Raw genomic sequence first — 18041 nt, 5'->3', positions numbered from 1 at the left:
ATGGGAGTGTTGTACAGCGTTTAGCGCTGGGCTGAAAAGGCAGCGTTAAACGCTGTATAAAACGCCCTGTGTGAGGGAGGCCTAAGTGTAAATAGTGCTACCTCCAGACATCAGGGTGCCGCTGACATGGGACAGTTTCCTCTCCTAAATGCTTTCCTTTGAAGAGTAGAATACAAAATGAATGCTGCTCTGTGATTGGTTACTATGGGCTAAAAAGGCAGATTGTCATAAATCTGCCCCCTTAACTGCAGAACACAGAAGGTGATCAGGAGTGCTGGAGGCCAGAAGGAAAATGCAGAATACACATCTTGGAGAGGATGAGCTACAGAACTGGATTCTTCCTGATAGTGTGATGATCTATCAGGCTACATACACACGAGCGCAAAACTGTAAGGGGGGAAATCGCTGCATGTCCAATTGTTCACGTTCCTCAGGCCATATAGCCCATTGTTTTCAGCGGGGCATTAAAGACCTTGCAGGCCGTGTGATGTAGATGCAAGGTTTCCTACTGAAATCAATGACAAACACTTCTGATTAGAGATGAGCGAGCACCCAAATGCTCGGGTCCGCGTTATTCAAGTCGAGCTTTTCGTAAAATTCGAGAGCTCTACTTGAGTAACGAACCTCATTGACTACAATGGGAGACTCAAGCATATTTGTATGTGAGACGCCGGGTGCTGAGTCAGTCTCTCTCTCTCGGGGAGGGGCAAAAACAGGCACGTCACAGCAGGGAGGAGTCAAAAACTGGGGTGGAGTCGAACACGGCTTGATGCTTGTTCGAGTAGCGAGCACCATCCAGTAAGCTAATATTCGAACGAGCATCAAGCTCAGCAGAGTATGTTCGATCAAACTCTACTTCCGCGCCTCTCACACATGAAACACGCACAAGAGGATCTGAATTTCACAGAAGCAATGCAAGGCATTTTTGACTGAAGAACGCAAGTTGGCAAGCGTGATATCGGCAGTTTCTTGGCCCGATATCGCCCTCACCTGTGTAAATGTAGCCTCAGAAAGAAAAAAAACGAAGTGCTTCTTTAAAACTGCAGCCACGGGGGAAATGTTGGCCCATATCAGACACTTCTGTATTAAAGATACAATAAACAGGGAGGGTTTCTCTGCACAACCTTTTCACTAACTAATTTGTAGTTTACAAGAAACAGAGTACATAAAACAATAATTCTAGTAATCACCGCCAGAACTGAGATGCCAGTATGGTAGTCCTCTTGGAATTCACCGTGAGCTTACAGTCACCCTATACGCCATATACTGTATGGAAGTTATACCAATTATTGGGAAACAGTGACTGGTTGTCACTATTCTAGAAATACGCCATAACCACACCGTTTCTCTACATCGTATAGCCGCGGTCCCCCAGCTGTAGCGTGAGGTTATTTTGCAGGATGATGGCGTCTTCCTTGTTGACAAGCAGGGAAGAGCAGAAAGTCCAGCTGAAATTGCGCAAGGATAAAGTGTGCAGAATGTGTTCTTGCCACCAGAGAACAATCCTTGCGCCCATGTTTTACCATAATGCACAATGGTGCGACAGCGCTGAATATAAGTGGGGATCTCTGTGAGGCCACTGTATTCATAAGCCTTATATAGTATACTGAAAACAACAGTTCCTCAATATTTAGTCACTTACCTTTACAATGAATGGTGCCAAGTACATTAAAGGGTCACTCTGGTTAATTTTTTTTCCCATCCCTGCCCCCTTGACTCGATTGCCTGTCACACTCTGGAGGTCTCCTATGTATATTACAGTCATTTCCACACAGTGCAGCCTCCTGTCTGATACTTATCAGGCACCATCTTGATCTTTAGATTTGTCACCGCTTTCTCTTACACTATTCTGTGCCATCCATCCCATGATGCATCAGCACATCATCACATGAGCAGTTAGACCCCAGTACCATCTCTGCCTGCTGCGAGGTCACTGTGGTTATCACTACTCTGTATAGTCACCTACATAAGTTCCATACCATAAGTATTCAGTCAGCAGGCTGAACTGTCATCTCCATTAGAACTGCATGGCATCATCAGTAAGTGTGATAGGAGTTTCTGCCCCCCTTTAAAGAGCTTGTGTGGTAGAGTCCATGTAATATCATACAGAAATTAGGCTGACTATAAAAAAAAACAAAACAAAAAAAAAAACACTGCCTTTTTGAATTCCCAGGAGGTCACAATGAGAACACATGACTCACCTGAAGAGAAGGATTCCAGGAAGATTCAGACAGAAAGGAGTAACTAACTAAGGTAATACTAGAGGACTTCTAAATACTAAGGACTACTTAATGAATGAAAAAAAAAAAAAAAAAATCACCGAAGTGGCTCTTTAAAAGTACAGAGTTTCATCTTATAACATCAAAGCCTCCAACCTGATTGCCGTAGTCATAAGTCCGCCATATATACTTGGAGGAAGTGGATGACCATAGATATGTTACAGTACAATTTTGTAGAATTTTAAAGAAGAAATATGTGAAATTATCCTTTTTTTAGTGTTTGTATAAAGACAGGCCTATAGATCTTAAGACTACTGTCCCAGATGGCATTACACTGGTCGGTAGCAGTTTCACAATCTACACTTTGGGAAAGGGTAAAGTACTGCTGTAATCTAAAGTACTTACAGCGATAACCTTAAACCACTAATATTGTGGACTATGCAGCATGTTACAATGCACTGTGTAAGCAGACACCCTTTTATCATAAACAACATTAGCTTTTCTAGAAATTTGTTCTACAGTTGGTCTTGTGTGGGATTGGATCAGACAGGCTAGCCTTTATTCCCCATGGGCATCAATAAGCATTGGGCGCTCCCTGATCCTGGCGCTGGTTCACCAATTGTCCTGCTGTGGATCCCTTTTTGTAGGTACTTATACTGCACACCAAAAACCCCCCATAAGATCTGTCATTTTGGAGATGCTAGCAATCATATTTTGGCCCTTGTCAAAGTTGCTGAGATCCTTACACTCGCCCCATTTTCTTCCTTCGACACATCAACTTTAAAAAACGGACTTTTCCCTTACTACCCTATATACCCCACCGCTGGACAAGCACCATTGGAATGAGACAGAACATTTAACTAAACATAAAACAAATGACAGGCGATGTTAATTGACGAGTATTTCTTGCACTACTCCTCCCTACCCGTCTTCTTCTCGCCATCAGCCTGATCTGCACTTCTAGGAGCGATAACAGAATGTAAAATTGAGAAAGTTTGCACCTCTGACAAATCTACCCTGAGGTCACGTTCACGCGGGAGTATTTTGGGGAGGATTTGAAAGCCAAACTGGTAGGGGGCGAGGCGCTGAACATGAGCAAATCTTTTCATTATACTTTTCCTTGTTTACACTCCACTCCGGATTTTAAATAGTCCGGGTCTTTTAAAACAGGTTGTGATTATACGACAGCCAAGGTGGTATCTAGCAAAAGTGCAAATCTTTTCTTTGCCTATCCAATGTGAAAGCCCCTCCCCCAATATACGGTAGGTATATTCAGCAGTATATTGCACCTGTGCAATCTCCGTCCATATAACAATTTGGCTGTCTGCATGCTGAAGGATGTGGGATTATACTTGCCTTTCTATTTTGTATCACTATATTAAGGGCTCCTTCACACTGGGGAGAAAATCATGAGATTATGAACCACGTGAGTGAAAACGTTTTACTATGAATCAATGCTTTTCAATGGTTTCACTCCTGCGATGCTGCGGGAGAAAAAAAAATAAATGCAGCATCTTTTTTTTTTTTTTGCGATATCAGCAATTGGAAACAATGGGAGAATATTGTGATCTCCTGCCGCGGCCGCGACAGGCATGAAGGCAACCCCCACAGGGATGCGAGTGAAAATGTCTCCCACCCAGGGGTTTTCAGAATTGCAAGGGCGATATCAGGTTGCGAATCACAGTCGATATCGCCCCTGCTAGTTTGCAGGAGCCCTTAGTATGGCCGCATTCTATGATTTATTTTTCTTCCTTTTTATTGATATATCCCTCTTCTGTGATTTGTAAGTGACAAACGTGCAAACCTCTTTATCTAAAATGCTGTTTTAGTGTTGAAAAATTCATCTAAATTGCTGACCAGTAGGGGTCCACCTTCCTTCCAACTTGCTGTCCACTGCCTGTTGTCAAGTGAAGTAAGTTTCCAGGACCAAGACGACTGATAGGAAGTGAGGGAGCGTGTTGTCTCTTAGAAAAGTCTATGGAGAGGAGGGGGAAAAGAAAGAGCTGCTGCAGAGGGAGAGAATAAGAGTCCTGCGCACAGGGATGCTGCTGGAGCTAATGGTCAGTTATTAACCATGTTTCAGCCACTATAAAATCACATCTACACTGCTTAATACTGCTGCATAATGTCCTACAACCTGATACTATTCCGCTGTCTGTGTGTGCCACAGAGCGCTAAGAAAAAGAATCAGTTTTCTCCATGTGCAGTGTATACAGCACATCAGTTTCCTTTCACCAGCTCAGAGGGAACTGAAAATTAGATGTTCAGCCTGCAGAGCAGAAAACTGGTAAAAAATAAAAAACATGCAAGTCATACAATGGCCATAGTGTTATTTCTCATGTACACACAAGGCAGCTTATTCTAAAAGTCATCTGAAAATTCAGAAATGCTTTATAAATAATGGTGCAAAATACTTATAAAAACAAAGCCTGTGTGAAAGTGGCCTTAGTGTAAATGAGCGTAACTGCTGGCCCGTTGAAGGGACTGATCCCTTCATTATAGTGTCTGTCTGGCAACGGATTCATGTTACATACAACAGTTTTACTGAGACTACTGAAGCAAAATGATCCTAAATCTGACAAACAGGATTTACTACAACAATTCTGCATCTGACAGCCATGTTCCTTCTTTCATTCTGTACAGGGGTAAAGTTATATTTGTGCAGGGCGCACGTATGGCGCCCCTCATGGATACCAGCAACATGTCAAACCAAGACGTAGTAAATGTCCAAAAAGGTCCAATGCAGACATATTATATCACTAGAACACAAGGAAAACCAGATAGGGCAAATACTGGTAAATATGGGAATGGGATAGCCATCCCTAACTAAACTTGGGTGTGGCAGACCCTGCCTAGAAGCAAGGCAATCACCCCAATAAGGATGCCCCGAGGTAATGAACCTAAGGAGCCTAGACTGTTCCTAGATGGGGGAAAGGGAAGTGGTTAAATGCAGAAGAAGAAAGATCAATGTATAGAACAGCATAAATGGCCACAAGTACTTAACTGACAAGAGTCCGCTGCTTCACCAAACACTAAAATAACCAGCACTTCTGTAGAGGCAGACCCGAGGAAAAATACACTTCCAATATGGCTGCTGGCCCTCTAGGGAAAACACCTCCCTGTTGGCCAATTACACCACAGAAGATGTAGCAGGGTTATGAAGAAGGGCCCACTGAGGGATTTCCAACAGCTGACACCTCAGGGAACTTCTGCAGTTACAGGAAGGTGGCAATCATCAGCGCCCAAGAAAGACATGGCACAGGTACCGAAGGCTCAGTCATGTGGCCCGAGGCTGCCGACAAAGCGCCATCCTGACTCCACCTCCTGAACGTGGCTGATTGAGGCTGCCGACAGCGCCATCCTGACTCCACCTCCTGAATGCGGCTGATGCGGCAGGTAAATTATTTTAATACTATATTCTCTATGATCCCAAACATTCCGCTATATTCAATGATCCGGCCTGATTATACAGCTAAATGAAAGATTAGCGTGAGATATTGGTGCTTAGGCTTTCCAGTTCTACAGCACCAGACTTTACATTTAAAGCGTACAGAGTAAATCGTCTCTTCTTTCTCCATCCGTGCCTTATGTTCTACTTCTACTAAACCTCCAGTTTCTCAGATTCCAGTTAAAAATCATCTCTAACATATTCATTGGATAGATGCTAATGGTTACAAGGCCGACAGCACTAGATAGAGGGAAGGAAGCCAAGCATAAAAGTACCCCCATCCATGCTCTTAGGGTCCTCAGTAATCAGATAATATACTGCCTGCGGCACATCTTAATACAATGCCACTTGAAAAACCAGTATTGCAGTATATGGTATAAGCCAGGGATATCAAACTCATTTTCACCAGGGGCCAAATCAGCATTATGGCTGCCTTTAAAGGGCCATGTATGAGGGCTCATTCCCATGGGAGTAGTTGTGCTTCATATTGCAAACATATTTTTAACGTGTGGAATAGGGACAGCTACAACACCACTGATTTGCATTGGGGTATTTAGACATACGTTTTTTACAGCATGTCCTATGACCAAGATAGCCCATTAAAGTCAATTGGATAGTGTAAATATGCAGTGAATATACAAATACCTTTATGAATGAGCCCTGAAAGTAACTACTGCTCAACATGGCTATGCAGCTCTATGTAACCTTGGAGGGTGGCTAGGTTGCTTGAGTAGGGCTGTCAGAACGGTGCTTCCACCGGTGAGCTGTTGCAGAGCGGTGTGGAGGTGCTCGCCGCAGCTTAGGACCCAAGATAGCATCTGCTCCCTGTGCTGCCGCTGCCCCCTCTGCCAGGCGCTGGCTGTTTTCTCCAGTGATAGAGGAAAGCCAGGCCTTCTACGTCCAGACCCTGTTGTGAGCTACATAAAAATGATGTTGCGGGCCAGATTTGACCCGTGAGTCTTGAGTTTGACACATGTGGTATCAGCAATCAAATCATTGCAAGATCAAGACCCCCCTTAGGGAACTAAAAAAAACAAAAATGTGAGGGGAAAAAAAAAGGTTTATTGTTGTAAAAAATAAAGAACTTTAAACAAAGTTTAAAAACCTCTTTTTCCAGTATTTACAATAAAATATCAAACATATTTGGCACTGTTGCATCCGTAAAAGTCCAATCTATTAAAAAAATTTTTAAAAAGCATAACGTCTGAATTTCAAACAAAAAGTTTTATGTACTCCAAAATGGTACCACACAATCCAATCGCCGAAAAGAAAAAAATGTTATGACTGTCCGTAGATGGCAACAGATTAGTTTTGGGTTTTTTTTAAGATTTAAGTTCTTTGAGTACGGGGGGGAAAAAAATAAAAATAAAGATCTAGTTGTTACTGTACTGACCCACAGAATAAAGTTGTCATTTTTGCTCCAGAGTGTCCACCATGAAAACAAGACCCACCCCTCTCCCAAAGATAGTGCAACTGCATTTTTTGTCCCTGCAGTTCAAGGTCTAGAATTTATTTTTCTGCCGACAGAGCCGTAAGGCCACCTGTCCACGGCGATACTGACAGAATACCGACCTGTCCGACAGAATATCGCTACCTTCATGATGTACTATTTAAAATTTTTAAAAGCCTTCTGTCGCCCTATCCTAGCCCCCATAACGTTTTCATTTTTCAAGTGATGGGCTGCTGTGAGGGCTTGTTTTTTTTTGTAAGGTAAGCTGTTGTTTCTATTGGAACCTCTTTGGGGCACAGACAACTTTGATCGCTTTTGCTCAATTTTTGGGGTGTGATGAGGTGAGCAATTCTGGCATTGTGTATTTTCCAATAGCATTAACCATATGGAATAAAGAATGCAATATTTAAATGGATCGGTCTTTTACGGATGCAGTGATACCAATTGTGTTCATTTTTTATGCATATTCTGGGAAAAGGGGTTTTTAACTTCACATTGTTTTCTAAATGGAGTTAAGGTGATGTCCAATAACTAATTATTATATCCCAGATTGCTGGTCAGATGAATTACAAAATTGTTGAGCGCAATTGCAAAAATGAAACCTGGACAGCATATTAGTAAACATCTGTAATACGGATGTGCAATATGGACATATTACAGATGAAATTGCATCAGTAGGCCATCAATATTACTGATCGGCCGTCTCCTAGGCAGGAAACTGATCTACATAAGACAGCCACCTTGATGAACGGATGCAACAAAGATGCATCTGGATTTCAATCACTCCCATGGGCATTTTTCATCCACAAAAAGAATGAAAGGCCTCATTCACGCAGCAAGTGATGCACATCAGTATTTGTAAAGCAAAACCAGGAAAGCCGCTGACACAAAGAAAAACTATAAAGGAAAGATCTGCACCTTTATCATGTTCTGCACCCACTCCTGCTTTGAGTGTTAACCAATACCCTGCCGTGTGATAGTGGCCCCAGACAGATCCTGATCTTCTCACTGCTAGATCTTCCTGTTCCCAATATTAAGAACCCATTTGTACTTGATACGTTCAGATCTAGAGGGGACTGTAGAAAAATCACAAAAAAGCCCACCTATGGATAATGTACCTTTTACTATGCTGACACTCGTCCCAGTGATGCTCGCTCCTGTGCTGCTACAGAGGAGTATGACATCGCTCACAGCGCTGCTGGAATGGAAGCGTCATGGCCTGGGACCCCCGCTCTACCCCTGCCTCCATTTACAGTAAGTAGACAGTCATTCAAAAGTGAAAGACTGCTGTTTACAAGGACTAGGTCCTTCAGTTACTGCAGGCGTTTACATAGGACGATTACAGTACAAATTCCAGCAGGTGCCTGGACGATTCTAGTCTTGGGTAAAAGGCCCATTAAGCTGTTGGATTTTAGGGTCTTACATCTGGAAATGTTGGTCCCATATTGGAAACAGAGGACCTGGACAAGGAAGTGGATTCTCTCACTAGACGTTTGTTCTAACTCAAGGTTCACATCCTTTGAGATCTTTAAAGGTAAATTTGATAGAAAGTCTAGTGTGTAAGTAGAACAACTAAAGCTCTAAAATAGGAGGGTGAAACTTCCAAAATGGAAACCTATGTAAGCATAATGAGTATGATATATGGTGAGGTGATCACAAGAAATGTAAGGGTTAACTGAAATACATACGAGTATATAGAGGAAATAAATGTACAACAGTTATTTACCATGACAGCATGTGGCAGTGCAGCAAGATCACCTAATTATTCATCCCGCATCAGTCAGATTGAAAGAAGTGAAAAGATTCAAGTGTGTGCGTGATACGGTCCTCTAAAGTCTGCATATCTTCTGCATGCAGCTCTAGCCTGGAGGGTGGTGGATTGCGCAGTGCAGTAGATTTATTCAATGTTTGGTGGAAGTTAACTCATTTTTGTGCAAAATATTTGATCTGTTATCAAAGATTGCAGGTTATGCCATGACACCAATCTCCGAAATAGCACTCTCTCTTAGTTCATATTTACTCCATATTTTGTCCATGTTCTGCGGACCGTAATAAAGAGCTAATGTAAGACTATAAATCCATCCCCATGACCGTATTTTCCCCTGTCCGAGTTTCAGAAAGCATGCACAACTTTTGTCCGTTTTTGCTGTCATTGGTATTACTAGCTATCAGGCACATAGGGATCCATTTTTGCCCAGTAGAAAATAACACCAATGACAGCAAATACTAATGACATAAGGTTGCAATGTTATCTGTAACAGGTCCATATTAGGGACATGTGACTATAGCTTGACTGACACTGTCCTTAAGAGGGGTTTTCCAGGTCCAAGATATTGATGACCTATCCTAAGGATAGAAGGTTTGGGGTCTCCCGATTGGCCCCCTTCCTCAGCTGTCTGAAGTGGCCGCAGCCACTTCACTCCATACCAAGTACAGCACCGTATATTTTATAGAAACCGGCCTGGTAAAACAGCTATCCCATTCACTTGAAAGGGACGAAGCTGTTCTTAGGCCATGTGAATAATAAACGTGACGTCACAGGCATAAGACAAGGCTGCGGCCAATTTAATCAACTGATTGGCAGACATCCACCCATCTGATACTGGTGACCTATCCGAGCATAGGTCATCAATATCGGAGTCCTGGAAAACCCCTTTAAATATGAAGATGGTACAAATACAATTAAAAGTAAGATGGGTGGCATATTGTGTTTCAGATGCTGTGTGTAGCCAGATACTGGCAAACTGAAAATCCTCTAGGATATGTTATATATAAAACATTAACGTATACTTCAGACACAAGTATTGGATAAACAATGAGAATCAAACAAAAAGAAGTACCTTTCACCAAAGATGGAACATCTGGATAAATGAAGATGCCCTTTTCAGAGGCTATACATTAGAGCCAGTGTTCTTTTTCTCTTTTCTGCCCTTCTCTTGTGTGTTTTGTACAATTTTTGGTCTAATGTAAACTTAATTATAGTCAATAGAAATTCCTGCTGTATCCAATCTAAGAGCTGTATTCTAACAGCAATATTACCTAAGGCTAGTTTTCATATGACGGTATTTTAGCATCAATGCTATCGCTGCAACATCTGGACTAACCACAGTTCTACTGAAATGATCTTAGATCACCATAGAGCCTTGTGGTGATCTAAGCTTGAATTCCGTAAAACTGCACGGGGTCCAGATGTTGAAGCAGAAATAAGACACTAAAACTCGGCCACATTATTGCTGCGTGAAGCTGGCCTTAGGCAGAAAGTACAGCTTTATGAATTGCATTGACAAAGGTTTCCGAAGTACATGTAGCAGCCATACCAGGCTCTCAAAGCTATGTGTACGTGTTCCCAGCTTGATATGACAAATGTGAGATATGCATCATGCTGTGGATACCACCCAGATCCTCTATGCTGATCAGTTTTGAGACTTACACATTGTTGTCTCCTGGGCTGGGTTTCTCTTCCACCTCCTGCTCCGCGTGGACAGGACATTTTTGGTCCTGATCCTCAGACTGTGGCTCTAATCTTATTCTCTTACTCTGTTCCTGACAGAAGAAAAAGGGGAAAGACATAGGAACAAAAGGTAAAGCATTAAAATGGATATGAGCAGAAATAGGTAGAAGAGACAATAATGGAAACAAAAAAGGAGGAAGCAGAGAGAAAGAAAGATAGCGGGTCATTATTATAATTTACTGCAGTCCAATAATTCATTAAAATCTTACAATTAATAAGGACAAGTAAGCAGAGTGGTAGCGTATCTCACTCACTTGCTCTTCTGCATCGAATGCTGTCCGCTGTCTACGCCGTTCTCCTTGGCCCGGATGGGAAGGACTGTGCTCTTGGTTAAAAGAGTTTCTTTGCAGCCGCATTGTGGTTTGTGGAGGAAGTGGAGAGCTGCTGGGCAGGGGCTGTGGGGTTTCCAAAGGCAAGACTTCAGAAGACCGGATTGGAGGGTATTCTGTCTCAGATCTTTCACTACACAACTGATCCTTAAAAAGAAGAAAGTAAAAGGTTTTATATCACGTGATGGTATGACTATGCTAATAAGGGAGATGGAACAATACCTCTGCAGCCCCACTTATTGGAAGGCAGCATTCCTGCAAGTCAATGTTAGACTCTTTATACAAGCCTTGTAACAATGACTGTGAATATCATCATTGTTACAAGGCTTGTATAAAGAGTCTAACATTGACTTTCAGGAATGATGCCTTCCAATAGGTGGTGCAGCAGAGGTATTGTTCCATCTCTCTTATTTACATATTACCCAGGGGAGCATGAATGGCCTTATAAGTCTCCTCACTCACTCACCTTCTAAGTGCTCTCCCAAAGGAGAAAAGATAGCGTTCCTGACCCATGGTATGAATATTAACAGCAAATTATAATTAGCTCTCCTCCAGAAGGTAAAAAACTGCCCCTCTACTGTTATCTATAGATGGCTACCCTTTGCGTCAATATCTGGCACATTAAAGAGCCCTGAAACATGACTAGGGATACAAGGAAAACCAGTGACACCCAACTGTAGATGAAGGTTTCACAGTTATAGTTCGTTATCAGTACAGATTAGGGCACTGGTTGGCTAGGTGAGATTTCTTGGCACAGCTCAATCGGGTTACTCGCTCTTTTTGCAGGAGAGCCAGTACCTACTTAGGAACTAACAGAATCTAAGCTGGATATCAAAGCTTCCCACACACTGGGTGCTGCACTCGACAGTTTTCCAAGTAGATCACTGCTGTGCCAGATTTTTGAAAAATCGGACGAACGAAGGATATAGACTGGTTAGTGTTTGGATTCACTATACTATCCAATTACAATAGGATCATCAATCTGAATAATACATTCTCCATACTGAAGTGAAATTAACACAACCTCACCTTTTCACTGTGAGGAGATGATGACCTTGAGGACTGTGACTTCCGGTCCTGCCTTTCCGGTGAGGAGGACTTAGAACGGGAACTACGTCTAGAATGGGATGACCTCTCCGTTGAAGAACGTGATGAGCGAGATGAGGAAGATGATGATGATGAGGAGGAAGAGGAGGAAGAAGTGGAGGAGGAAGAGGAGGAGGTCCTACTTCGCTGGAATTCTACCATAGGGGCCTCCTTTACAACTTCTAGTGCTTCTTGAGTATCTTCTATTTCATGGGACTGGTCTTCACTGGGCAGTAAATCCTCTGTAGTATCATGTAAAGGTGATGCATGACTATCTGGTTTCTCTGGTTCAGCTCTCCCTTGTGGTTCTGTTTTTATCGATATATCAATAACTTCAGTACTCTCAGAGTTTTTCATCCCAGGGGACATCGGTTCTGAAATAATTGTTACATCGGTAGGGCATCCTGCCTCTGGCTGCTTTAGCTCTGATGGTGCCAGAACATTTTGTATCTCACCCTCGTTAGTTTGTGAGCTTTCACCTTCATCTTCTTTTGTAGATTGCATAACAGATTTGTTATCGCCCTCAGTCTGTGTTAGTGAGGGTGAGTGGGATATTTCAGGTTCTTCCACATCATGTTCAGGTGGTCCAATAAAAAGAACTTGTTTTGAGTTTTCTTCCACCGATGTTTCTTCACGATCTTCAGAAGGTAATTCTTTCCTCAATTCATGCTCTTCCTGTACAATAACTGGAACAAACTCCACTATTTTTACATCAGATTGCGGAGTATCACTGGCAATCTCTGAAGGTTGGACCCCAACTTCCTCAGCATCCACACTATCATCTACACATGGTTTTGATTCAAAATCTTCCTGATTGAGGTCTTCAGTAGCCTTTACAGTAAGGTCTTCAGTAGCCTTTACAGTAAGGTCTTCAGTAGCCTTTACAGTAAGGTCTTCAGTAGCCTTTACAGTAAGGTCTTCAGTAGCCTTTACAGTAAGGTCTTCAGTAGCCTTTACAGTAAGGTCCTGTGTTTCAGCTGCAGGCATTGTTCCAGGTTCATCCATAGCGTTATCTTTCATAACCAGTGTCATGGGGCTGGTAAGTTCTTCTCTTTCTGAATTAATTGGCGAATCCTTGTCAACCACACTATCTTCAGGGGCTTCTAGGCCCACAGCACTGTCCTGCTGTGATACTTCGGATTCATGTAAAATCATATTGGTGACTGTTGCTTCTTGGCTTTGTTCCACAGAGACATTATCTGATTGCTGTAGTGATTCAGATGCAGCATTAGAATATTCTGTAGAACATGATGATAATGCGGAAATACCAGAAGAGGATGGAGTTGTTTCAGCTTCAGTCAACAGTCCAGTATCTTCTTGGTTGGCTTCCATTCTCGAATCTTCAGTTGTCAAAAGTTTAGGGGCTTCTTCTACATTTACAGCCCCCTGTGTAGTTTCATCTATAGGTATAGGTTGCAGTTTAGCTGGTAATAAGGGCATTGGAGATATGGAAATATCTTCTGCGTTTTCAGGTGTTTCATCCACAATCATGGGACAATCCTCTTTCACTGGTTCTGCCTCGGGTTCAGCAACTATTTGTGGTTCTGTATGCAGCTTCACGGGAGTCTCCTCTAGGGCACAAGAGGACTGTTGTGTGTCTGGAGTGGTTTCAGGAACAATGGCTTCTGCTAATGTCACATTTACAGAGTCTTGTATTTGTGTGCTATTTTCTGTTATTTGCAGAGTTTCTTTTGTAATCAATGGTCCCTTGTTTTCTTGAGTCATTTCAGGGGCCTCCTTTATCAAAGACATTTCCTCAGTATGTGGAGTGGTAATATCTAAGGAGGACTCTTTCATTTCTGATGGGCCAGAACATAGATTTTCTGTTACAGAGTCATCAAGGAAGAGGTTGGTGCTGGTGGTTTCCTTTGCTTCTGTCTCTGATGCTAAAGTATCATCTAACTGTGGCTTGTCAGCAATCTCTTCTAGGTTAACTGCCATTTCGGTTTTAGGTGTTTTGACCAAGTCGGGTGGCTCTATTTTAGCTTGTTCCTCTGGTTTTACTTCGGTGCGTTTGCACTCAGATACTTTTAGATCACTTTCTTGCTCATTATTGGGAGGTTCAGAGAGTTTAACTGGTGCTTTCCCTTTCTCCTGAACATCCAATACTTCTTTAGTTATTACATTTTCTGGTTGGTCTTGATGTGCACTTGGCGTTCTCACCCGTAACTTTCTTGTCCTAGTTAAGCTAGGAGAATAAGCCGGTGAAATGTTGGGTTTTGCTGATTCATTTGGACCAATAACAAGCAATGAACTTGCATCCGATTTCTCATGGAAAGATTTGGACTTCACACCTGATTTTACCAATTCAGGAGAGCTTTCTTTGACATCAGAACAAGGCTCGGGGTCTTGCTTTTTTAATATGGACATAGCCTGAACACCCCTTGATGATAACTTCTCCACTATTTGAAGACTTTGCATACACACAGATGTTGTCCCTTCTTTTGACCGAACAGGAGACTTCATCAAAACTAGAGGTGACCTAACTTTTGCATCCTTTGCAGTAGAAACTCCTGTTCGCACTGTGGTGGCAGTTTTAGTGTCTTCACATGTTTGTGAATCCTCTGGCATAGTCTCCATTTTTTCAGCCTCCCATTCACTGGGTGCAGTCTGTTGAATAATATTTGTTGATACTGGTGCCTGCTGTACTGCTTCATCTGCACCAGTCTCAATCCGTTCTCTCGTCTGGCGTCTCCATTTCTGTGGTGATCTATGACTCTTTGGGCTCTCTTTGATGAGCAGCCTTGGAGAGCTCATTTTCTCAGACACTGGTTTCTCAGAAAACTGCTCAAGAGACAGCATTGGAGGAACACGCTCTTCTAAAGTCTCTTCTCCCTCAAGAGATGCCGATTTAGAAACAGTTTCTAATAACTCGGGTGGAGAAGGTGACCGCTTCAATTTTGGTGACTTTTTGTGCTGAAGAGTAACAGATGTTCGTGAAGATCTTCTTCTTTTAGGAGTTTCTTCCTCATCCTTCTCAACGGCTAGCTCCTTTTCTTCTTCCATTTCTTCCTCCTCTTCTTCACCCACCTCTTCTACGTCTTCTCGTGAAGCAGATTTACGTGCACGTGCGGATGACCTGCGTGGTTCTTGTTCTTGCACTGGTTGTGCAATTACACTTGGCTTGGTAACTTTGGCCTGCCCAATAAAGATAAATGCAATTGCCTTTAATGCTGTTTAAGAATAGAAGCAAGTAGTGGAAGGAAGGAGGAAAATGTATAGCACCTGTTTAACTCGAGATGACCTCCTCTCCCGCTTCTTGGGCAAATCTTCTTCAGATTCTTCTGGGTCCTCCAAAACGCTGCGACTTTTTTCTGTAACAAAGCATTTAAGATTTAGTTTCCAAGCTTAAAGTCATTTTATTAAAATGATGCAAAGATCATACTTTCTTTGACAAGCTATGATGCAAGCTCCGATAAAGCCGTTTACAGGGATCATCTAAAAATAATTTATAATAAACTACTCAGCATTTGGTCTGAAAATGTGTCAAATGTTAATTGGATTAATAAGATCATATTAAACATTAAAAAAAAAAAGTATGTGGATGGATATTTCTAAACTGTATTGAAGGGTGTACATCTTTCTGAACTAAATCAGATTTTATGGCCTCGTGTGGCGAAGTATGCAGTCCTAAGCTCTCACTCACGACCTGAAGGTTCGGAGTTCAATCCCCGTATGGTTCAAGGTTAACTCAGCTTTCCATCCTTCTGAGGTCGGTAAAATAAGTACCCAGCTTGCTGGGGGGGTAATAAATAAATTACCTGAAAGCGCTGCAGAATATGTTAGCGCTATACAAATCCCCCCCCCCTCTTAGGGCAGACTGGTTGCAATAAACTTAATACTGTTCCCTCAAGTAATGTTATCAGCCTTTGTAAGGTGTAGGAATACAGAGCTTTTCATCTACGTAGAAGCAGACACAAAATAATGTAGGCATTATTTTGGGGCGCTACATACAGATACTGTTAGTATGTTTACATGACTACAGTTATATACATACTAGGAGTATGTTTCCCAAATTCTACTTCTGGCATTTTCAGAACAGAACAGATAATATTAGGAGGTTCTGGCACTATGTCAGGGTTCAAATTTTCATCCTCCGACTCTGCAAAAGGTTCTGAAAAGCAAAAACAGATATTTTTGCACATAATCCAAAGAAATTGTGCAGTCCCTATTGAAACGGGCAGCGCTGCTTAGGCTACTTTTTCAGGATCCAGGATAAACAGAGCGGATCTCTTAGGATTCATAAGTTACCCCTTAATTAGTTTTTAATGCAACCATCAGTTTTATGTGTTTTTTCTGTAACTGGATAGAATGTTCTTACTCCTGGCTTACTCTTACATCCGTGAGCAGAGCAAATAACCCCTATATGTAATCATTTCACACTAAAAAGGTGTGCTATCTAGGGTTTAAAAAGGGGTCTTGGTGTTTGTTACTGTTTTAGTGCAAATGCTACAAGTTATGGTCAGTAGATTACTGGAGGTTTGTTGACGGAGTTATTCCAATTGTTAAATCTGGATTCTAGGATTTTTATTTTCTTAAGAAATAATGGGTCACATGGATTGTTTGTACACCAGTTTTTTTGGCTTACAGAAGTCGCAATTTTTGGTGCACACAGCAAAATTGCAACTTTTTGGACCTTTACGTCCTTTTAAATAATGGGCAGGGCCTGTCATTAGAGGGCGTGGCTGCACATTAATTTTGTGATCTCCTTGACACCGCACTCACACGCTTCAGGGGTCTGTATGCACTTTACATTGATTCATTGCTGCTGATATCCTTCCAGCCCCCTTAATTTTCTTTCTCTTTTCTTGATTTGGGGTATTATGAATTCATGTTTACATATACATATCCTTCTTACCAGAAGATGATTTATTGGGTACCTTTGTTTCCTGGCATTTTAAATATGTGACATTCATGTAAAATTAAATGCCCTCTCATTGGCTGTCATTATGCCTATGCATCAGTCTATAGTTTTCTAAGAATGGGTCAATGAAAGAAGTTATTTTTCTACATTATATATTTGGTTTATTGACTTTCTTTAGGTGCTTGTTAGTCTGTTTCACAAAATACATAGTTTAAAGTCCTATTTTATTTTGCACCTCTTTACATGTTTGCCACAGAAATGCTGGCGCACAGTTTAGTTATACTGGAGTATAAAATATCCAAGACCTCCTGCAGACGGCCGGGTTGGATCTGCCGTGGAATTTCCGCCCGTGGGCACTCAGCCTAAGTAAATGTGCCCCTTTGGCTTTAGTTGGTTGTTTTTGCCTTCTTGTGGATCAACATCACCAAATAATGGGCTGAAGAGGATGAACCCATGTCTTATTTCAGCCTAAGGCCTCCTGTCCACAGACGTAGCGATATCCCGTGGCAGATCTCCGCGCTGAGCCCATCTGACAGACAGGCTCACAACGGAGAATCGCTAGGACTCTCCGCTTGTGGACAGCGGGGCTGCGCTTTCCATAGTAAGTCTATTGAAAGCGTTCACTGCGTTTCCTGCAGCCGGATTATCACTGCGGGAAACTCAGTGAAAAAAAAAAAAAAAACGCCTATGGACAGGAGGCCTTACAAACTATGCAACAAAAGCAAAAAAAAAAAAAAATACGCTTATTTTCTAAGGGATTGATGCAGCAAAATTGTTATCCCAAATTTAAAAAAGTGCTTTATATGTACCCCAAAAACAGCAGTGGAAAACCCCAACAATTTCTCCCACATAAACCTAGCCCTCATTCAGCCAAGCAATTGGAAAATAAAATGTTATGGCTGCTGAGATGCAGAAAGTCAGAGAAAAAAAATGCATCTGATCAACAAGGGGTTAAATTACTCTGGACGTTGCACACTGGCGATTGTGCCACTTTGTTTGTTTGCTTATTCTATGTATTGTATTTTTCACTCCCACCCCACCCCTCTTATTTTTTGCAATATATTATGTGGTGAATTAAATGGTGCCATTAAAAATACAACTCGTCGCGCAAAAAAACAAGCCGAAAAATATTTA

General features: G+C 41.9%; 1 protein-coding gene across 2 annotated transcripts in view; it reads right to left on the bottom strand.

Annotated features, from left to right (window-relative positions):
• Positions 1 to 18041, bottom strand: part of ACIN1 (apoptotic chromatin condensation inducer 1) — a 51394-nt gene that overhangs the window by 17455 nt on the left and 15898 nt on the right. Inside the window, exons 4-8 of one of the 2 annotated variants that reach the window (XM_066603950.1) lie at positions 16041 to 16157; positions 15269 to 15357; positions 11987 to 15181; positions 10883 to 11104; positions 10548 to 10660 (exon numbers count right to left, since the gene is read on the bottom strand). In XM_066603950.1, coding sequence (XP_066460047.1) covers positions 10548 to 10660; positions 10883 to 11104; positions 11987 to 15181; positions 15269 to 15357; positions 16041 to 16157 — 3736 coding nt within the window. The remainder of the gene's footprint in view (positions 1 to 10547; positions 10661 to 10882; positions 11105 to 11986; positions 15182 to 15268; positions 15358 to 16040; positions 16158 to 18041) is intronic. The other variant, XM_066603951.1, reaches the window with a different exon arrangement.

Source organism: Eleutherodactylus coqui, chromosome 5 (genome assembly GCF_035609145.1).
Source record: "Eleutherodactylus coqui strain aEleCoq1 chromosome 5, aEleCoq1.hap1, whole genome shotgun sequence".
NCBI classification, from domain to species: domain Eukaryota; kingdom Metazoa; phylum Chordata; class Amphibia; order Anura; family Eleutherodactylidae; genus Eleutherodactylus; species Eleutherodactylus coqui.
Note: the sequence above shows the minus strand (reverse complement) of the source record. Positions and strands in the feature narration are given on the sequence as shown.